General features: G+C 36.9%; 1 protein-coding gene across 1 annotated transcript in view; it reads left to right on the top strand.

The window, feature by feature from the left end:
- The window catches only part of OPHN1 (oligophrenin 1), a 606,425-nt gene that overhangs the window by 449,778 nt on the left and 133,416 nt on the right, over positions 1-23,231 (top strand). The window contains exons 16-18 of the mRNA XM_082681995.1: positions 16,368-16,452; positions 21,493-21,551; positions 22,711-22,816. Coding sequence (XP_082538121.1) covers positions 16,368-16,452; positions 21,493-21,551; positions 22,711-22,816 — 250 coding nt within the window. The remainder of the gene's footprint in view (positions 1-16,367; positions 16,453-21,492; positions 21,552-22,710; positions 22,817-23,231) is intronic.

Here is a 23,231-nt window from a genome sequence, read left to right as displayed (position 1 = left end):
TCATCTTTATTTCCATTTCTCTAGGAGGTGGGTCAAAAAGAATCTTGCTGTGATTTATGTCATAGAGTGTTCTGCCCATATTTTCCGCTAAGAGTTTCATAGTGTTTGGTCTTACATTTAGGTCTTTAATCCATTTTGAGTGTATTTTTGTGTATGGTGTTAGGGAGTGTTCTCCTTTCATTCTTTTCCATGTACCTATCCACTTTTCCCAGCATCATTCATTGAAGAGGCTCTCTTTTCTCCATTGTATATTATTGCCTGCTTTATGAAAAATAAGGTGACAATATTTGTGTAGGTTTATCTCTGGGCTTTCTATCCTGTTCCATTGATCTATCTTTCTGTTTTTGTGCCAGTACCATACTGTCTTGATTACTGTAGCTTTGTAGTATAGTCTGAAGTCCGGTAGCCTGACTCTGTTACCTCCATTTTTCTTTCTCCAGATTGCTTTGGCTATTCGGGTTCTTCTGTCATTCCATACAAATTGTGAATTTTTTTGTTCTTGTTCTGTGAATAATGCCATTGATAGTTTGGTAGGGATTGCATTGAATCTGTAGATGGCTTTGAGTAGTATAGTCATTTTCACAATGTTGATTCTTCCAATCCAAGAACACGGTATATCTCTCCATCTGTTTGTATCATCTTTAATTTCTTTCATCAGTGTCTAATAGTTTTCTGCATACAGGTCTTTTGTCTCCTTAGGTAGGTTTATTCCTGGTATTTTATTCTTTTTGTTGTGATATTAAATGAGTGTGTTTCCTTAATTTCTCTTTCATATTTTTCATCATTAGTGTATAGGAAAGCAAGAGATTTCTGTGCGTTAATTTTGTGTCCTGCTACTTTACCAAATTCATTGATGAGCTCTAATAGTTTTCTGGTAACATCTTTAGGATTCTCTATGTATAGTATCGTGTCCTCTGCAAACAGTAACAGCTTTACTTCTTCTTTACCAATTTCGATTCCTTTTATTTCTTTTTCTTCTCTGATTGCTGTGGCTAAAACTTCCTAAACTGTGGTGAATAATAGTGGTGAGAGTGGTCAAACTTGACTTGTTCCTGATCTTAGTGGAAATGCTTTAATTTTTCACCATTGAGAATGATGTTAGCTGTGCATTTGTCATACATGGCCTTTATTATGTTCAGGTAAGTTCCCTCTATGCCTACTTTCTGCAGGGTTTTTATCATAAATGGGTGTTGAATTTTGTAGAATACTTTTTATGCATCTATTATGATAATCATATGGTTTTTCTCCCTCAATTTGTTAATATGGTTTATCACATTGATTGATATGCATATATTGAAGAATCCTTGCATTCCTGGTGTAAACCCCACTTGATCATTGTGTATGAACTTTTTAATGTGCTGTTGGATTCTGTTTGCTAGTATTTTGTTGTGGATTTTTTCATCTATGTTCATCAGTGATATTGACCTGTAGTTTTCTTTCTTTGTGACATCTTTGCCTGGTTTTGGTATCAGGGTGATGGTGGCCTCTTAGAATGAGTTTGGGAGTGTTCTTCCCTCTGCTATATTTTGGAAGAGTTTGAGAAGGATAGGTGTTAGCTCTTCTCTAAATGTTTGATACAATTCTCCTTTGAAGGCATCTGGTCCTGGGTTTTTGTTTTTTCAAAAATTTTTAATCACAGTCTCAATTTCAGTGCTTGTGATTGGTCTGTATATATTTTCAATTTCTTCCTGGTTTAGTCTCAGAAGTTTGTGCTTTTCTAAGAATTTCTTCCAGCTTGTCCCTTTTATTGGCATAGAGTTGCTTGTAGTGATTTCTTATTATCCTTTGTATTTCTGCAGTGTCCATTGTTACTGCTCCTTTTTCATTTCTAATTCTATTGATTTGAGTCTTCTCCCTTTTTTTCCTGATGAGTCTGTGTAATGGTTTATCAATTTTGTGTATCTTCTCAAAGAACCAGCTTTTAGTTTTGTTGGTCTTTGCTATTATTTCCTTCATTTCTTTTTCATTTATTTCTGATCTGATCTTTATGATTTCTTTCCTTCTGCTCACTTTGGGGTTTTTCTATTCTTCTTTCTTTAGTTGCTTTAGGTGTAAAGTTTGTTTATATGAGATGTTTCTTGTTTCTTGAGGTAGTATTGTATTTCTATAAACTTCCCTCTTAGAACTGCTTTTGTTGCATCCCATAGGTTTTGGGTCATCATGTTTTCAATGTCATTTGTTTCAATGTATTTTTTTATTTCCTCTTTGAATTCTTCAGTGATCTCTTGGGTATTTAGTAGTGTATTGTTTAGCTTCCATGTGTTTGTAGTTTTTACAGAGTTTTTCCTGTAATTGATATCAAGTCTCATAGCGTTCTGGTGAGAAAAGTTACTTGATACAATTTCAACTTTTTGAAAATTACCAAGGCTTGATTTGTGACCCAAGATATGATCTATCCTGGAGAATGTTCCATGAGCACTTGAGAAGAAAGTATAGTCTGTTGTTTGTGGATGAAATGTCCTATAAATATTAATCAAGTACGTCTTGTTTAATATATCATTTAAAGCTTCTGTTTCCTGATTTCTTTTCATTTTCGATCATCTGTCCATTGGTGGAAGTGGGGTGTTAAAGTCCCCTACTATGATTGTGTTACTGCTGGTTTCCCGTTTGCTGTTAGAATTTGCCTTATGTATTGAGGTTTTCCTATGTTGGGTTCATCAATATTTACAATTGTTATATCTTCTTCTTGGAATGGTCCCTTGATCATTATGTAGTGTCCTTCTTTGTCTCTCATAATAGGCTTTATTTTAAAGTCTATTTTGTCTGATGTGAGAATTGCTACTCCAGCTTTCTTTTGATTTCCATTTGCACGGAATATCTTTTTCCATCCCCTCACTTCCAGTCTGTATATTTCCCTAGGTCTGAAATGGGTCTCTTGTAGACAGCATATATACTGGTCTTGTTTTGCTGTCCATTTAGCCAGTCTATGTCTTTTGGTTGGAGCATTTAATTCATTTACATTTAAGGTAGTTATGGATATGTATATTCCTATTACCATTTTCTTAATTGTTTTGAGTTTTCTATTGTAGAGTTTTTCCTTCTCTTGTGTTTCCTCCCTAGAGAAGTTCCTTTAGCATTTTTTATAAAGCTGGTTTGCTATTGCTTAATTCTCTTAGCTTTTGTTTGTCTGTAATGTATTAATTTCTCCCTCAAATATGAGTGAGATCCTTGCTGGGTAGAGTAATCTTGGTTGTATGTTTTTTCCTTTCATCACTTAAAAAATGTTCTGCCACTCCCTTCTGACTTGCAGAGTTTCTGCTGAAAAATCAGTGGTTAACCTTATGGAGATTCCCTTGTAAGGTATTTGTTGTTTTTCCCTTGCTGCTTTTACTATTTTTTCTTTGTATCTAGTTTTTGATAGTTTGATTACTATGTGTCTTGGTGTGTTGCTCCTTGGATGTATCCTGTATGGGACTCTGTGTGCTTCCTGGATTTGATTGACTATTTCCTTTCCCATATTAGGGAAGTTTTCAACTATAATCTCTTCAAATATTTTCTCAGTCCCTTTGTTTTTCTCTTTTTCTTCTGGGAACCTATAGTTCGAATATTGGTGCATTCATTGTTCCCAGAGATCTCTGAGACTGTCCTCAATTCTTTTCATTCTTTTTTCTTTATTCTGCTCTGTGGTAGTTATTTCCACTATTTTATCTTTGAGGTCACTTTTCTGTTCTTCTGCCTCAGTTATTCTGCTACTGTTTCCTTCTAGAGAATTTTTAATATCATTTATTGTGTTGTTCTTCATTGTTTGTTTTCTTTTTAGTTATTCTAGGTGCTTGTTAAACATTTCTTGTATTTTCTCTGTTGAATTTCCAAGATTTTAGATCATCTTTACTGTCATTACTCTGAATTATTTTTCAGGTAGACTGCCTATTTCCTCTTAATTTGTTTGGTCTCGTGGATTTTTACCTTGCTCCTTCATCTACTGTTTGCTTCTCTTTCTTCTCCTTTTGCTTCACTTACTGTGTTTGGTATCTCCTTTTCGCAGGCTGCATGTTTGTAGTTCCCATTGTTTTTGGTCTCTGCCCCTAGTGGCTAAAGTTGGTTCAGTGGGTTGTGTAGGTTTCCTTGTGGAGGGGACTGGTGCCTGTGTTCTGGTGGATGAGGCTCGGTCTTGTCTTTCTGATGGCAGGACTGCATCTCGTGGTGTGTTTTGGGGTGTCTGTGACCTTATTATGATATTAGGTAGCCTCTGTGCTAATGGGTGGGGTTTTGTTCCTGTCTTGCTTGTTGTTTGGCATAGTGTGTCCAGCACTGTAGCTTGCTGGTCATTGAGTGGATCTGGGTCTTCGCATTGAGATGGAGATCTCTGGGAGATCTTTTTCCAGTTGATATTATGTGGAGCTGGGTGGTCTCTGGTGGGCTAGTGGCCTGAGCTCGGGTCTCTCACCTAAGAGGTACAGGTCTGACAGCTGGCCACAGCACCAACACCCTGTCAGCCACACGGCTCAGAAGAAAAGGGAAGAAGAGAGAAAGAAAGAAATAAAATAAAGTTATTAAAATATTTTTTTAATTATTAAAAGTTAAAAATATTAAATAGTAGTAAAGAAAGAAAAGAAAGAAAGAAGAGAGCAACCAAATGAAAAAACAAATCCACTAATGATAACAAGCACTAAAAACTATACAAAAAAACCCCAAACAAACAACAAAAAAAACGGACAGACATAACCCTAGGACAAATGGTAAAAGCAAAGCTATACAGACAAAATTACACAAAAAAGCGTACACATACCCACTCACAAAAAGAGAAAAAGGATAAAAATGTATATATCTATATCTATACAAAAAGGAAGAGATTAACCATATCAATAAACAAATCTTCCAATAATAATAAACTCTAAATTCTAAACTGAGATAAACATAAGACCAGACACAAATTAGATGGAGAAAGCAAACCTGAAGTCTACAGTCACTCCCAATGTCCACTGCCTCCATTTTGGGATGATTCATTGTCTATTCAGTTCTTCCAGAGTTGCAAGGTGAATGAAGTTGATTGTGGAGGTTTAATCTGCTGCTCCTGAGGCTTCTGGGAAAAAATTCCCTTTCTCTTCTTTGTTCACAGAGCTCCTGGGGTTCAGCTTTGGATTTGACACTGCCTCTGCCTGTAGGTCGCCTGAGGGCATCTGTTCCCTGCCCATGCAGGACAGGGTTAAAGTAGCAGCTGATTAGGGGTCTCTTGCTCACTCAGACCAGGGGAAGGGAGGGGTACAAAATACGGGGTGAGCCTGCAGTGGCAGAGGTCGGTGTGATGTTGCAACAGCCTGAAGCGTGCCGTGTGTTCTCCCAGGGAAGTTGTCCCTGGATCATGGAACCCTGGCAGTGGCAGGCTGCACAGGCTCCCGGGAGGGCAGGGGTGGATAGTGACCTGTGCTTGCACACAGGCTTCTTGGTGGCTACAGCAGCAGCCTTAACATGTCACGCCCGTCTCTGGTGTCTGCGCTGGTAGCCGCGGATTGCGCCTGACTCTGGATGCTCATTTAGGCGGTGCTCTGAATCCCCTCTTCTTGCGCACCCTGAAACAATGGTCTCTTGCCTCTTAGGCAGTTCCAGACACTTTCCTGGACTCCCTCCCGGCTAGCTGTGGCACACTAGCCCACTTCAGGCTGTGTTCACATAGGCAACCCCAGTCCTCTCCCTGGGATCTGACCTCTGAAGCCCAAGCCTCAGCTCCCAGCCTCCACCTGCCCTGTCGGGTGAGCAGACAAGCCTCTCAAGCTGGTGAATGCTGGTCGGCACTGATCCTCTGCACAGGAATCTGTCTGCTTTGCCCTCTGCGTGCCTTTTTGTGCTCTCCTCCGTGGCTCCAAAGCTTCCCCACCACCACCCCTCTGTCACCGCCAGTGAAGGGGCTTCCTAGTGTGTGGAAACTTTTCCTCCTTCACAGCTCCCTCCAATAGGTGCAGGTCCTGTCCCTATTCTTTTGTCTCTGTTTTTTCTTTTTTTTTTCTTTTTTTTTTTTTTGCCCTACCCAGGTACGTGGGGAGTTTCTTGCCTTTTGGGAAGTCTGAGGTCTTCTGCCAGCGTTCAGTAGGTGTTCTGTAGGAGTTGTTCCACATGTAGATGTATTTCTGATGTATTTGTGGGGAGGAAGGTGATCTTTACGTCTTACTCCTCCATCCACCTTGAAGGTCTCTCTCAAGACTGCTTTTTGAAGACTGCTTAGAACACCTTTCCCTAAGTGCTCTGATCTACCCTGACTGTCTTTCAGTATTTTTACACTTTCTGTAGACTTTGTCTTTCTGGTGCTAGCTTTAGATTAATCTTAGACCTCTAGTCCTCTTTATTTCTCATGAATGAACGTTGCCCAGCATTGCCCTTGTTTTCTACAAAGGTTTGTGGAGGGGGACTATGAGTGATACCTCACTGGGATTTGGTGTTTATTTTCCTACTTACAATTAATTTGGAATTTGGGTGTTCTCTGTGTTTTCATGTGGAGGGCATGGCTTTGTGTACTTTTATGTGTTTCTAGTGGTTCTGTGTTGATTTATGGAGGATGTGTAAGGAGATTTAGATTTTTCATGGCCACAATTACCTCAACATAAGCATTTCCTATATGATTAAAAATGCTTTGCAAATATTTTAATGGCTGCATAATATTATGATAGACAAAAGAACCAAAATTTATCAGATCATTTCCTTCTTATTGAGCATTTTATTTGTCTCCTTTTTTGTGATTACATAATTTGTGGATGAAGTCGTTCTAATGTTTACTTTGCATAGATTTGCTGAAGTAGAATTATTTTCTTAAGGTTATAAATATTATTAATAATCTTGATATAATTTGAATCCAGGGAGAACCAGTAGATCACATATGGATTTATTTTAATCAGCTAACTAAGGTTGCTTCCATCTTTTTTTCAGGTAGCACCCCTGTCTTCTACATATATAGCAGGAACCAGGTCTGAAATAGCTGGGAGGCATCAGTGTGGCTATTTCTGGTGTTTACAACCAGTATCTCTGCTTATTGATGGAACCATGTGCCATTATTGGTTATTAAATATTTGAAGATCTCCTGCAGCCGTAGTTTATAATATTTGTTTTCCTATGAGTGTATTGTCTTTTATCACTCTACTTGGGACACATACATATACAGCAACAACAAAAGGACAAGTGACCTTTATTTCAGCTCTCCTTTAGTCTGCCATCCCTGGGTTTTATAAGTGAAGAAGGGAGATAAGCAAGAGACTGAGCTGGCAAGGCTGTAACTTGGTGAACCTGATCAATCCTCACATTAATCATTACTGCCTTCATGACTTGTGTCAGAGACTGATAGTCTCATTTTTCCTCCACTTTCTATTAGTGACTTCTCTTTCTTCCTCTCAGTCGATCAGTTTTATCAACTGCAAGTAATCAAAGCTTATCTTACTATTAATGCAACCAGAATTTTCACAGTAATATCATATTACTCATGTTTTCTTCATTAGTTGGTACACTCTGACATGACTCGTGTGTTTTAGAGGAGCCACTATGACCTTGCTATTGTGGGGGTATTTTTGTTGTTGTGTTTTTTTTTTGTTTTTCTGCCTCTAAATGTGAGGGAAATAAACATTGTGCCCTCATTTGGAGTGGTGGTTAGAACTTTGACCAAGATATTCCTATGATTATTTTTACTCCCAATCTTATTATCTATCACATAACAAAACACAACAGGAAAACAGCCTCACCCTAGAATCACATTTGAGAAGTTGTTATTCAAAAACAAAACAAAACAAAACAAAACTTCCCAGGCCTAACCCTGGACCCAATGAAACAGTCTCTTGTCTTGGGATCCAGGAATCTGTATTTCACAAAGCTTCCCTAATGTCTCTGGTGCCGTTTGTCACCTGACTATAGGCTCATTTTGGGGATGCATAGTTTCAGTGCATATTCTACATCAAACGATGACCCCAATATAGCTGTCAAATGGTCATCTCTGTTCCAGTTTCTAGAACTTGTTAACCTTGCTGTATATTCATGATGTGCTCCAGGGTGCATACAAAACTTCATTTTCTAATATGCTCAGAATGTCATTCCCAAACCAAGAGCCTATAAAAATTCATTTGGTTTTCTGCGAATTGAATGGTTTTTTTTACATGTTAATTCTTCTGTTAATTTGAAATTGAATATGTTTGGTTGTGAAATAGGGATCTAACTGAATTTTTTCCAAATTATTAATTTTCTATGCTCCATTTATTGAATGTCTTCTTTTTTCACTAATTTATAATGCTGCTTTTATTGTATATTAAGTTCTTATATTTACATGATGATCTTTTCATGAGCTCTTCACTTTTTCCATTTGTTATTCTTGTACTAGTATGACCTTGTTATTGTTGTAGCATCTTTAATCATTTTCCTATCAAGTAGCACAAATTCTCCCCAATTATTCTTCTTTAAAAAAATGTTTAAACCATTTTTGCCAACTCATTGTCCCATGTAAACTTTTTATCATGTTCCAGAAAACATAAGCTTTTTGACATTTTTATTTGAATCCTATTAAATCTAAAACTTAATTGGAGTCAAGTTGATAACTTTTCAATATTTAGTCTTTCTGTACAGAATCACAGTATATGTTTTCATTTATGCAGTTTTCTTTTTATATTTTATACTTTTTTCTAGATAAGTCCTAAATGTTTACGTATATTTATTCCTAGGTTTGATTATAAAAATAACATATACACACACACACATGCACAGAGTACCATTTTTCCTATTATCAATAAATTTTTGAACTGATTATTGCTAGTGTATAAGATGCTTATGATTTTTGTATCTTTATTTTCTGACCAAGGATTTTAACAAGATTTCCTGTGAGTTTTAACAATTTTTTAATTGTTTATTTTGGGTTTTTCGGGTGGACAGTTACGTCATTGATAAATAATTCTTACTCTATCTCCTTTCCAACAGCTCTAAGTTTCCTATTCCTTGTTTAATTACATTAAATGTCCTAGCTGTTCACTGCCTTTGCCATTCATTAAAATCATCTGGAGAATTTAAAAAACAACCAAGACTCACCTCCAGAGGTTCTGATTTACTTTACATGGAGAGGAGCCTGGACATTGTTATTTTCAAAGTTTCTCAGAGATTTCTAGAAGTTAGGTTTGAGAATCATTGTTCAAAACACTCTGATCCAATGATAAGTAGTAGTGGTGAAAGAAGGATTCCTTTCTGGCTTCTGATCTTAAGCTTTAACTATGATATCAACTGATCATTTGAGACAGATTCAGTGGTGTACTGGATGTGCTCATACTGGCTCATGAGACCTGACTTTGCACATCTTTTCCAAACTTCAAGTTTATTGACATCGTGGTAGCTTGGAATTGGCCCCACTCCACAGAATTTGGCAAATGCTGCAAATCAAGGCTCCCCTCCTCTCCCAGCATACTATTGTAAATATTTCCTTCTATTCCTAATCTAAGGGTAATTTTTATCTTCATTACTATTTGAGTTTTATTGAAGCCACCTTTCATCATATTGACAACTTATCACCAAAGTTTTAAAACTTTCTATTTCTTGCAGTATTTTTTTTTCAGATGGATGCCTGTATTCTGATTCTTCAGAGTGTTTCCCTTATTTTGAGCTACATTGACTTTTCCTGGCCCTAATAACTTTTCAGTTTGTTGTTTCTATTACATTATAGACAAGGAGGAGTCAAATTTGGGTTTGTAAGATATTGGTTTGAGTTCTTGCTCAAACTTTCAGGTCCAAATGAGTAGAAAAGCGAAACATTACTCGAACAATCACTGCTGTGGTAAACCTCAGATTCAGAGGGTAGTTCGTTTGGGTGGAAAAGAAAATCTCAGTCACTAACTTAGAGGAATATCTTGACTGCATGTTTCTCCAATAATTCTCTATAAATACTATCTTGTCACAAAGATGTGCATAAGAATTAGGCAATATAAAGCTGAAATTGGCATTCTCTGAGAAGTAATTGGAATTCAGAAATCATAGTCATGTCAGTTACATGCAGACCCATACGTTTTACAATCAAATGAGCTGAAATTTGGGTAGATAGGTTCTTTTGAAGATTAAGAAGCCTAAATGCGACACATGGCTAAATTTATGGCCACTTTACTTTCACTGAGAATGGACAGGCCTTGGGCAGGGCCAAGATTTTACACAAATAAGGCTGCAGTAATCTTCAGAATATACCAATTACCAATTTATATAGGAGGATATTATTCTCATTCAAGCAATTGAAGTGTTGACTCTATAGCTGGGAATCTTTTGCCTTTACTTAGTGCAAAAGGATGAAGCTTACCTACTATATGCCAGACACTCTTCTGAGAGAAAAGGATTATATAAGGGGAAGCACAGGCACAAGCTTAAAGTGGTTGCCCCTCTGGAGGGCATAGGCACTAAACCTTGTGGGCATCACTGCAGCACCTTCTCTGCCAGCATGCAGAGTGCAAGAGCTATGGAGGTGTGACTACTTCCACATGTATTTTGATGGGTGGAGGCAAAGGGCTGTTGTAAGCCATGGCCACCACAGAGAGTCCCCACTGGTGCAATGCCAAATGGAGCTGTGGGAATGGGGCTGCCTCCATTACCCCGGACTAGTAGAACCACATGTATGCAGTTTCAGCCTGGGAGTCACCCGCACTGAACTCTGACCCAGGAGAGCTGCAGAATGTGCTGTGCCGACCAAGCCATGGGAGCAGGGCCACCCAAAGCCTTGGGGACAGGACCACTACCCCAGTGTGTCTAGAAGGCAGGATCCCCATGCAAACTGGCCTTAAGTTTGGGGACTTGCTCAGTACCAGTACCCCTTTCTATTTTCTTATTTCTTCCTTTTGGAATGGGAGTGTTTGTTCTATGCCTGTCCCATGTTTGTATTTTGGAAGCACCTAACATGCTTGATTTCGCAGGTTGCCAGCTGGAGAGCAGTTTGCTTCAGGATGAATTATCTCACCAGTATCTTATTTAGATGATATTTAGATAAGACATTGAACTTAGACTTTTTTTTAAATCATAAACTTTATTTAACCCTATATATTAAGAATATTACCAATTTAATATGTAATATAACAAATTATTAATGAGATATTTTACATTCCTTTTTGTACTAATTCTTCAAAATGTGGTGTCTATTTTATACTTACAGAATATCTCAACTCCAACTAACCGCTATTTTTCCTTCCATTTTTATTGAGATATAATTGACATATATATGTTTAAGGTGTACAAAATAATGATTTGACTTACATACATCATGAAATGATTACCACAATAAGCTTACTAAAAATCCATAGTCTCATATAAATATAGCATAAAAGAAATAGAAAATAAGATTTACTGTTTTAACAACTTTCATATACAACATAGAGCAGTGTTAATTATCTTTGTCATGTTGTAAATTACATATCTAGTACTTACTGATCTTATAACTAGAAGCTTGTACCTTTTGACTACCTTCATCTAATTCCCCCTTCCCCCATGCCCTGTCTCTGATAACCACAAAGCTGATCTCTTTTTCTCTGAATTTGTTTGTTGGTTTTTGAAGTATAATTGACCTACAGCAGTGTGTTAGTTCCTGGTACACAAGATAGTGATTCAATATTTCTGTACATTTAAAAATGATCACCATGATAAGTATAGTTGTCATCTGTCACCTTACAAAGATATTACATAATTATTGACTATATTCCCCACACTGTACATTTCATAATGTAACTAGAAGTTTAATCTCCCTAACCTATTTCTCTCCTCCCCTCAACCACTACTCCACTGACAACCACCTGTTTATTCTCTTTATCTGTGACTCAGTTTGGTTATGTTTTCACGTTTGTTTTGTTTTTTTTAGATTCCACATGTAAGTGAAATCATACAGTATTTGTCTTACTCTGTCTGACTTATTTCACTTAGCATAATACCCCCTAGGTCCACCCATGCTGTGACAAGTAGCAAGATTTCATTCTTTTTTATGGCTGAGTAATATTCCACTATGTATATATAACATATATTCCTTATCCATTCATTTGTCGATGGACACTTAGGTTGAACCTAACATATGGGTGCATATATCTTTTCAAATTAGTGTTTTCATTTTCTTCGCATAAATACCCAGAGTGGAGTTTCTGGATTTTATGGTAGTTTTATTTTCAATTTTTTAAGGAATCTTCATATTGCTTTCCATAGGGGCTGCACCAGTGTACATTCCTACCAACAGTGAATGAGTGTTCTTTTCTCCACATCTTCACCAACACTTACTATTTCTTGTCTTTTTGAGAATAACCATTCTGACAGATGTGAGGTGTTAGCTCATTGTAGTTTTGATTTGCATTTCCCTAATGATTTTGAACATCTTTTCATGCGCCTGTGGCTATCTGTATATCTTCTTTGGAAAAATCTCTATTCATGTCCTCTGTCATTTTTAAAATTGTGTTGTTGGTTTCTTTGAAGTGGAATTATATGATTTCTTTTTTATATTTTGAATATAATATATATATATATTATCCTTGTATATATCCTTGTTGTGTGTGTGTGTGTTGTATATGTGTGTGTGTGTATACATATATATATATATATTCTTGTTGGATATATCATTTGCAAATATCTTCTTGCATTCAGTAAGGTGGCTTTTCATTTTGTTGATAGTTTCCTTTTCTGTGCAAAAGCTTTGTAAGTTGATGTAGTCTCACTTTTTTTTTGCTTTTATTTTCCTTGCCTGAGGAGACATATTCCAAAAAATATTACTAAGACTGATATCAAAGAGCCTACCACTTATGTTTTCTTCTAGATGTTTTATGGTTTCAGGTCTTGTATTTAAGCGTTTAATTCATTTTGAGTTTATTTTTGTATGTGGCATGAGAAAGTAGTCCAGTTTGATTCTTCTGCATGTAACTAGCTGTCCAGTTTTCCCAAACCATTTATTGGAAAGAGGGTCTTCTCTCCATGGTATATTCTTGCCTCCTTTGTCATAGGTTAATTTACTATATAAGCATGGGTTTATTTCTGGATGCTCTATGCTGTTTCATTGATCTATGGGACTGTTTTTGTGCCAGTACCATACTATTTTTATTACTGTAGCTTTGTAGTATAGTTTGAATTCAGGACATGTGATACGTCTACTTCTGTACTTCTTTCTCAAGTTTGTTTTGGCTATTTGGGGTCTTGTGTTTCCATACAAATTTTAGAATTATTTGTTCTACTTTTGTGGAAAATGCCATTTGTATTTTGATAGGGATTTCATTGAATATTATATTACTGTTATTTCTTTCTAGTTTAATTTCATATTGGTGTAAGGTTTTATTCTTTTGAATTTATTAAGGTCTGTTTTATGGCCCAGAATGTGGTCTATCTTAATGAATGTTCTATATGAACTTTAGAAGAATGTGTATTCGCTTTTGTTGGATGAAGTAGTCTATAAATGTCAATTAAATCCAGCTGATTGATGATGCTGTTCAGTTCAATTACTTACTGATTTTTTAACCATTGTATCTGTCAATTACCAATAAAGGGGTGTTGAAAAGCACATGTTTCAGTGCTTTTTTGTTGGATGCATATCTTTTAAGGATAGGTATGTATCCTTGGAGAATTAATCCTTCTATTTAATGGCCCTCTTTATCCCTGATAATTTCCTTGATCTGAAGTCTGCTTTGTTTGAAATGAATAGAGCTACCTCAGCTTTGTTTTTGATTAATGTTAGCGTGGTATATCGTTCTCCGTCCCTTTTTTAATCTATATGTCTCTTTATATTTGAAGTCGGTTTCTTGTAGATAATATATAATTAAGTCTTATTTTATAATACACTCTGACAGTCTGTGTATTTTCATTGGTGTATTTATACCGTTGACATTTAAAGTGATTATTGATATAGTTGGATTAATACCTACCATACTTGCTACATTTTTCTGGTCATGGTCCTTGTTCTTCATTTCTCTTTTCATTTTCCACTCTTTTTCTGCCTTCTCTGGGTTTAACTGAGTATTTTTTATGATTCTATTTTTTCTATTCTGTTAACGTATAGATTATACTTTTTTAAAACTCATTTTTAGTGGTTGCCCTTGCATTTGCAACATACATTTACAATTTATCCAAGTCGTCTTTCAAATAATACCATACCACTACACTGTTAGTGCCAGTACTTTATAACAGAATGTTTCTAATTCCTCTCTTTAATCCCTTATAACATTTTTGTCATTCATTTCACTTTCCATAAGCTATAATCACTGAATACATTGTTGCTATTATTTTAAACTTTTATCTCTTAGACCAGTTAATAATAAGAGTAATAGTGTTTTGTTTACCTTCATTTATTCCTCCTCTAATACTCTTCATTTCTTTATGTAAATATGAATTATTGACCTATAGGTTTCTCTGTGAAGAACTTCTTTTAACATCCCTTGCAAGGGAGATCTACTGGTGACAAATTTTCTCAAATTGTAGATTTGTAGATCAAACAATTGTCCTTGTTTTTATTTCCTCTATTGTCTTTTGTTTATCTGAGAAAGTATTTATTTCTCATTCATCTTTGAAAGGTAATTTCTTTCTTTCAGGCTGGTCTTTTTTTTCCTTTTAACACTTTAAATATTTCATTCCACTCTCTTCTTGTTTACATGGTTTCTTGAGAAAAGTTGGAATAATTCTTATTGTGCTCTTCCTTCAGTAAGGTGTTTTTTTCTTCTGGCTTCTATCAAGATTTTTTCTTTGTCTTTGGTTTTATTCAGTTTGATTGTGGAATACCTAGGTGTAGATTCTTTTGATATGTATCCTGATTGGTGTTTTCCAAGATTCCTGGATTTGTGGTTTTGTGTTTATTATTAGTTTTCAGAAATTCTCAGTCATCATTGCTTAAGATATTTCTGCTGTTCCTTTTTCTCTTTCTTCTCCTTCTAGTATTCCCATTGCATGTATGTTACACCTTTTGTTATTGTCCCACAGTTTTTGGATATTCTCTTCTGTCTTTTTCTTTCTTTCTTTTTTTTCCTCATTGCATTTTATTTTTGGAAGTTTATACTGACATATCTTCAAGTTCACTGATTATTTTCTCACCTGTGTCCATCAAAGGAATTCTTCATTCTGTTATGGTGTTTCTGATTTCTAAAATTTCCTTTTGATTCTTTCTTAAGGCTTCTATCTCTCTGCTTACATTAATCCAACTCCTTTTTTTAATGTTGTCCACTTTACCCATTATGGTCCTTGGTATATTAATCATAGTTGTTTTAAATTCCTAGTTTGATAATTATAAAGTATCTGCCATATCTGAGTCTTATTATGATGCTTTCTGTGTTTCTTGAAACTTTTTTTGTCTTTTAGTGTTTTCTTGTAATTTTTGTTGCAAGCCAGACATTATGGGTAAAAGGAACTGAGGTAAATGGGTCTTTAGCATGAGGTTTTATTTATCTGACTAGAGTTTAGCTTGTGTTTTTTGGTTGCTGTAACTGTAGGTCTCAGGGGCTAAACTTACCTCTGCTGTCCTTGTTTTTATTTCCTCTCTTGTCTTTTGTTTTCCCTAGAGACTTCTTAAATATTGTCTGAGAAGAATAATTCTTTTAGTCATATTCCCTTGTTATTATCCAGGAAGCCTGTTGATATGGTGGTAAGGTGTGAGGGCAGGGGTAGTGTTCTACAATTCTACAGTTATGTGTCAGTATTTTAGTGAACCTGTACTTCTGGCCTGTGACTTTCACAAGCATTTCTCAGTTTTGTTTCAGTTTTCTCCCTTGGAAGAGACAGGAAGGGATTTCATATCTGGAATTGGGAAATTTCCCCCTTCCCAGGTCAGTTAAGCTCTGTTAAAGTAGTTTCTCTTGAGGGTAGGCCTTATTAAGAAGAATGAAATGCTCTGTGCATATTTTTAAATGGCTAATTTTCTTATCCCCTTCTCAGAATTACAGTAACATGAGGGAATTTTTCTCAGATCTTCACTGTGAGAACCTGATAGGGCTCCTGGAGGTAAAACTCACAAAAACTTGGGAGTCCCCTAGGACTGGGCCTGCTTAAAATTTTTAACTCTCAATCTTGTCCACACTGAGCCACTAGCAATTTGCCAATTACAGATTGGGTTTTCCTAGCCCTGTACTGTTTCCCAAGGAGTTTTCTAACCTTGGGCTTCTGCTCTATAAGTTTTGATTCTCTGTATGTGCCTGTCTGTTTATTCAGTTTGCCCTATGACCTCAGTTCTCTGATGGAACTAAGAGGAGTTGACTTTCAGTTTGTTCCATTTTTTTTTCTTATTGTGTGAATGAAAGAGGTGGCTTCCAAGCTCCTTACATCCCTAGCTGGAATATAAGGGAATTTTTGAGACCTCAAAAACATGTTTGTTGTAAAGTTTTCATCTTTTGAAAACTGGTTAGAGTAACCATCTTTTAATTAATGCACTTTAAATGTAAGATAAAATGTAAGATCTTGTGGAATGTTAACTTATTTCTCATTTTTTTCTTCTCAAATAGATCCTAAATGTCCAGGAGATGTTGATTTTCATAATAGTGACTGGGACATTAAGACAATCACCAGCTCCTTGAAATTCTACCTCAGGTATATCTGATATGATTTGGAACATTCCTTTTCAGAGTTGATGAAATATTTCTGGATGGAGATTGGAGTTAATGTGGTCCCAATTTTGGGAGGTTGGATAGGATTGCTAAAGAAAAAAATAGTGAAAAAAATTTCTGTCAAAGAAGAATGTGCATTAGGAGACTTTTTAAAATTTGGGAATTTAAGCGAGGGAAGCATTAAAATAATAGAATAGTTATTGAAATATGGCTTTTTTGAAGAAAATTGGCTTTAAAAAAGATTATTTAAAAATCACGCCCTTAAAATAATTGAAGTTTTGCCATTGTGCACAGATAGGGTGATGTCACAAATGGACTCACTAGTAAAATCAAGAGTTGTGACATTTCAAGGTTGTTAACATGTTTTGGTGGATAATAACCATTTTGAAACATTAAATTGCATTTACACAAACATAATTTGTGTATTTGTATGTCTTTTGTTAAAATGGCAATAAAAACCAAAAAACTACAACCATAAAAATGTTAGAACTGAATGAAGTGATGGCAGTCGGGAAAAAAATTAACTTACAAGCAAAATTTGGGGATGCACAATGATGATGAATATATCATTCAGTTTATTGGCATAGATTTATATTACGTAAAAATATTTGTGACATATGCACTTTTTAAAGTCATTCATTTCTTACCATTTTCTATGTCCCATGTATGCACCATACTTTATGTGGTAAAATGTCTTCTTTTCAATTACTGTACTCTTTAGACATTAAGATAGGTACTTTAGCTATGGGAAATGTCATTAATCCAAAATAGATTGGGTCCCAGATATTGCTATTAAATGACCTTCTGCTGTAGCATCATCTTAGAACTTTAAGTAAACATGAATGCTCTTTCCAGGGGTATTTCTCCTGCATATGCCGAAGAAGAAAAGCACTGGTGTTGGAGGGTTTATTCTGTGCTAGGCTGTGTTCTAGTTGCTTACGTTGACAATATCATTGTTTTTTTCTCACAATAATCTTATAAGGTAGGTGTTACCATACTCATTTTACAGATGAAGAAATTAAATCATATCCCTCCCCCATTAAGTGATATTCATGATCGTGGCTCATATTATTTGAACCTAAGTATCTCTGACTTATAAGGCCACTGGTATTGGAGCACCTTATTCCCCTATTCCCCACTGCCCAGGGGCTGTGGCCTTCTTGGAGTTGCTTGGGTAATTTAAGAAAGACAGAGCAATCTGCTATGCATACTTTCAGGAGACTCGTGATGATGAGAATAATGCAAGTAAATAACTCTGTGTCTCTAGCCTCCTTAAAAGGAGTTAGTTTTTTCAGAGATTTATATAGAGTAAGTCCCTCCCACAGTACGTCTTTCCCAGCTTATCCCATAACAAGCAGTGTAGCTCTTTTGAAAGATGAGAAGATCGAGCCTGAAAGTTTGAGTGGCCTGTACCCCCAATAAGAGATATTTGTTCTTAAGTGTCTTATCCATGAACATTTAATATGTACTAGCCAGTCAACACCCTTTAGATTTCTTAAATGTGTCAGTATTTTCATAGTGGACTTCCTCCATCTGTGTTCTAGGCACCTAACTCACCCCTTGTCTCCAACACTTCTAGAAAATTACTGTAAAAAACATCCCTTCTCTCTTCTGTATCTTTACCCTCTCTCATTCAACAGGCTTTTTCCTCTCAGCATGTAAATATGCTCCAACATTACACATCTCTTTGCATTCATTTATTCTACCGTTCACTAAACCATTCAGTAAACATTTCCTGACCTACTCTATGCCTAGCATGGTGTCTGGCAGTAGCCATACAGTTGTGAGTAGATATGACCTTAAAAAGGTTATAGTCCAGTGAAGTGGACAAAAGACAAATAATTATACAAATATAATGTGCTATGATAAGTTCTCTGAAGGAAAAGTGCAAGGTGCTATGCAGTCATATAATAGGAAGGCCTAACTTATTCTGGTTTTTAGTTTGGAATGATGTTTGAATTATAACTTGGAGTCAACTGGGGATGGAGGGAGGCATTTCCAGACAGAAATAACTTCATATGCAAAGACTTTGAAGCAAGAGGAAGACCCTTTTAAGAAACTACATGTACCAGTTTACGTGGAGTATTGAGTGTAGACAGGGAGGGAGAGATATGTAGGGGCCAGATCATACAAGGGCTTTTAGGACATTTTAAGAATTGGGGTATGAATTTGTATTAAAAGGAATGAGAATATATTGAAAGATTTTTAAGCAGGAGGTTATATGATGAGATTTGCATTTTGAGAAAAACATAGAGAGATGAGATTAGAGAGAGGCAAAATAAGTAGAGGTGGAAACCAATTAGCAAGCTATTGCTGTGGTCCCGGAAAGAGATGATGCTTCTGTGTGGACTAGGGAGTAGCGGTGGGGATAGATAGAAATAAGCATATTCAAGAGATTTAGGGAGTAAACTTGGATATGAAGATGGAGGAGAGGGAGATAAAAGAATGGCTTCCACATTTCCCGCCCATACAACCAAATGATGGTCATACATTTACTGATTTGGGAAACATAAGAAAATGACTAAATTTGAGGGATATGACAAGTTAGGTTTTGGATATGTCAAATTTGGGTGTCTTTGAAGAAATCAGGAGAAGAATTTTAAGTAGGCAATTTGATATATAGGAAATATATAGGAATGAAACTCAAGAATTCTGGGCTCGAGCTAAAAAATTGAGAATCATCAACAGTGTAGATGATAATTGGAGTCAGGAGCTTAGATGAGATTGCCTAGTGAGATATTTCACCCCTTCCCAATCTAGCTTCAGTGTATGAAGTAATATACACTCCCTGTCTCTGCTTCTTAATGTCCCAGTTTACTCCTTAACCCACTGCAGTCTGACTCCCGCCCCCTCTGCTCTACTGAAGCTGCTCTTGCCAAGGTCACCAGTGATTCCCTCAATTCTAAACACAATGGACAATTGTCAGCCTTTACCTTATTTGACCTCTTTGTAGCATTTGAAGCTGTTAACAAGCCCTCCTTGAAACTTTCTTCTTTTCGATTCTGCTAATCCATTACTTTTGGATTTTCTCTCACCTCTGACAATTTTTAGAAGTCCCTTTTATGGACTTTCTACCTGGTATTTCCTAGGGCTTTCCTCTCTTTTTACTACACTGAGGGGATGGAAAATTCAAATATCCACAAGAGCCAGGACATGAAAATGACTGAAGTAGACTGCTTTTATGTTAAACATGTTGCATATAAAACCTTTACTTGCATAGCAATCCCTTTGTTTATATATAAACAGCAATATTCTTTACTTCCACAAATAACCATATGGACCCAATATAGACAGATCTTTCAGTTTTTCAATAGAGGCAGACAATATTGACTTTTATGTGTAATATACAATTTTTTCGTATTCTGATGACTCATTCAATTCCATTTCTTTTTTACACACTACTCTGGACAGGGAAGAATTGTTGAAAGGTCTCATGTAGCTGTTGGCTGCCAGTTTGTCATCTTTCCTTGAGCAGTGGTATCTGTTCTCATGGTTCTAATCACCCTCCTAGGCTCATGATTTCCACATCTACTTCTCAGATCTAGAAAGGCACTCCATCCATCTTCCTAATAAACATCTGCCTTTGGCTATCCCAGAAACCCTTCTGACATAGCATCTCCACTTCCCTCTCAATCAATTTCTAATCTATTCAGTCACCCAAACCAGATTACTCTCTCCGTCACCAGCATATGCAATTATTGAAGCTCTGTCTTTAATGTCTTTCAAATGACTCTTCTCACATTTTCTTTCTATCCCTAATGGCACTATTTTCGTTTAGGCCTTTATTATTTCTCACCTAGATTACTACAATAATAGCAGTGGCAAGCAGTATAAAGTAGTGATTAAGAACATGGACTTGAGACAGACTGCTAAATTCTGCCACTTACTAATTGTGTGGTCTAGGATGAACTATTTAACTTTTCTGAAGCTCAGTTTCCTTATCTATAAAGTGGAGATAATAACAATATCTACCTTACAGGGTTGTCATGAGAATTAAGTGAGTAAATATATATAAACCACTTAGAACAGTGGATAGTTTGTTATTATTATTATTAGTGTATTACTTCCTTCCTCTGAGCCATGCATCACCTACATTTTGTATATGGAACTCTCCTCAACTAGACTATTAGCTCCTTGGAGGTTTAGACTATGTCTAATTCATCTGGATCCCCAATACCTGGCACAATGCCAGTCACAAGTAGGTGCTCAGCCAACATTTTTTTTCTTTTGGCTGCACCACACAGCAAGCGGGATCTTAGTTCCCCAACCAGGGGTTGAACCCATTCCCCCTGCAGTGGAAGTATGGAGTGTTAACCACTGGACCGCCAGGGAAGTCCCTCAGCCAGTATTTTTTGACTAAATAAAGAAACCTATTTGAGGCTCAATTTCCTCCATTAAATGGGTATTTGAATTACTGCTTCACCTCACAGGATCTTTGGAAGGATCAAATGGGAGGACAGATATAAAAGCACTTTGGGGGCTTCCCTGGTGGCGCAGTGGTTGAGAGTCCGCCTGCCGATGCAGGGGACGCGGGTTCGTGCCCCGGTCTGGGAAGATCCCACATGCCGCGGAGCGGCTAGTCCCGCGAGCCATGGCCGCTGAGCCTGCGCATCTGGAGCCTGTGCTCCGCAACGGGAGAAGCCACAACAGTGAGAGGCCCGTGTACTGCAAAAAAAAAAAAAAAAAGCACTTTGGAAACTGAGGAACTATCCAACTGTAAGGACTTCATAGTAGCATTCATAGTGGGTCCACTTTGGAATTTTGCAGGACTGATTTGTGCCTCTTTTCACTTTGGGGAACTAATTGGAGACCCTGCACAAGGTCTCAGCTCATACTTTTATAGGTCTTCTGTCAAATTACTAGCAACTAGGATTCCTCTGACAAAGTTTCAGATGAAGAGAGAAATGTATGTAGTCATTAATCTGTGGAGCTCAGAAACTTCAGCCTTGCTGCTCACAGAACTGCGCATCTAAGGCCTTGCTACTCCCTCCCCAAAGGAACTTACAGTCTTCATTAATTTCAGGAATCTTTCTGAACCTGTCATGACCTATAGACTTCACAAAGAGCTGGTCTCTGCTGCCAGTAAGTATTTATGTTACTTAGTTAATTGTGTTGTCCTCGCTTCTAAGTAATATTTACAGCAACAAGCCTAGAAGACTGCTTGAGGGAAAGTGAGGGAAAAAACAAACATATACACAGATTTTGTCCACTGTCAAATGAGAGTATTCTTACTTGCTAACTCAAGTGTTGTATTATTTTTCATAAATCAATGTTAGTTGAGTGAATTGGAGAAAACTGGCTAACGAGGGATATGACAGGTCTGAGGATTTTATTGATTGATTTTGCCTCTTACATCAGAACAAGATGGCTCACATTGCCAGGGGACAGCAAAATGTTTCCATTACAGTTACTATTTCAGCATGTTTTCAGCACTTTGCCTTTTCAAATGCTTTTCAATTGTGTTGTGAATTATTATTCCTAATCTTTTAGTGCTAGCATCACATTTTTTTAGATGATAAGACCAATGGTGAGGGTGGAAGGGTACACAGGAAATAAGGCATATGGAATCACTTAAAAAGTTGGCAGCTGAAGAAGCATTAAAAGTTTTGACTGAGGCCACTGTATGAGTATCCCTCCCTACCTTGATGTGACTCTTCTGCATTATGCCTTGTATGGTATTCAGGAAAATGAGTCAGGGGATTTGTCTTCATAATGAATATTTGTTGAGGCAAGAGAGCTTTGATCTTTACTCTGAGGTCTCTCAGTGATTTTCATAGGAACCCAGAGGCAGAAGCATACCTCCTAGTTCCACAAGGAAAGTGGGTGGGCAAGGGATTCCAGCTGGAAGTTTACGTGTGGAACTTTAGGAGCAACCTGCTGTATCCAGAATTCTGACTTGCTCTGAGACAGTCTTGTCTTCTCTACTCATATTTCTTTTCTCTTCTCTCTTCTAATTCTTCATCTTTCTAGGCCTATTTCTTTGTTTTCAATCTATGTTTTTATCTTTTAGTCAGTCTCTCTCCCTCCCTCTCTTTCTTTCAGTGTCTGTTTCTTGGTCTCTCTTTGTCATTGTGTCCCTGTGTCTATATATCTCTCTCTTTCCATCTATTTGACTCTATGTGTCTCTGATTGTGTCTGTGTGCACATGTGCACATGTGTGTGTGTGCCTGTGTGTATATGTATGAGAGTTTGCTTGATCCAGTTGCCCAGAAGGCAAAACTATCTCTCTGTTCTCTCTCAGAGTCTGACAACCTGGATTATCGGCTGGGAGCTATTCATTCCTTGGTATATAAGCTACCGGAAAAGAACAGAGAGATGCTGGAACTTCTTATAAGACACTTGGTCAAGTAAGTAACTTCTAGGTTTTCAGGAAGAGTTCCTATTAGAGGGCTGGCCCACATGGTAGCACTGCAGATTAACTGTCTGTCAGCTCATTAAGTCTCAGCCCCCAACTGCTTCATCCTGGGCAGTCTGAGTGCTCTGTGAGAAAGTCAGTTTTCCCTTTACCCTTATATATATCCTCTCAGGGTCATCATGCATCTTAGTTGAGGGGTTGTCTCAGTTGAATGGTAACACCAGGTAGAATGGTGGCTGAGCACAGGCTTTGCTGTCAGATAAACGTGGGTTCAAATCCCAGCTGTGTAATCTTAGGAAAACCTCTCTTAACCTGTTTGATCATCTATAAAATGAGAGTAGTATTCCCTACCACATAAGACTGTTGTGTGGATTTGAATGAACACAGGTGAAGTACGTGGCACATAG

Source organism: Grampus griseus (genome assembly GCF_964374135.1).
Source record: "Grampus griseus genome assembly, chromosome: X".
Taxonomy (NCBI): domain Eukaryota; kingdom Metazoa; phylum Chordata; class Mammalia; order Artiodactyla; family Delphinidae; genus Grampus; species Grampus griseus.
This window is presented reverse-complemented; position numbering and strand designations above follow the sequence as displayed.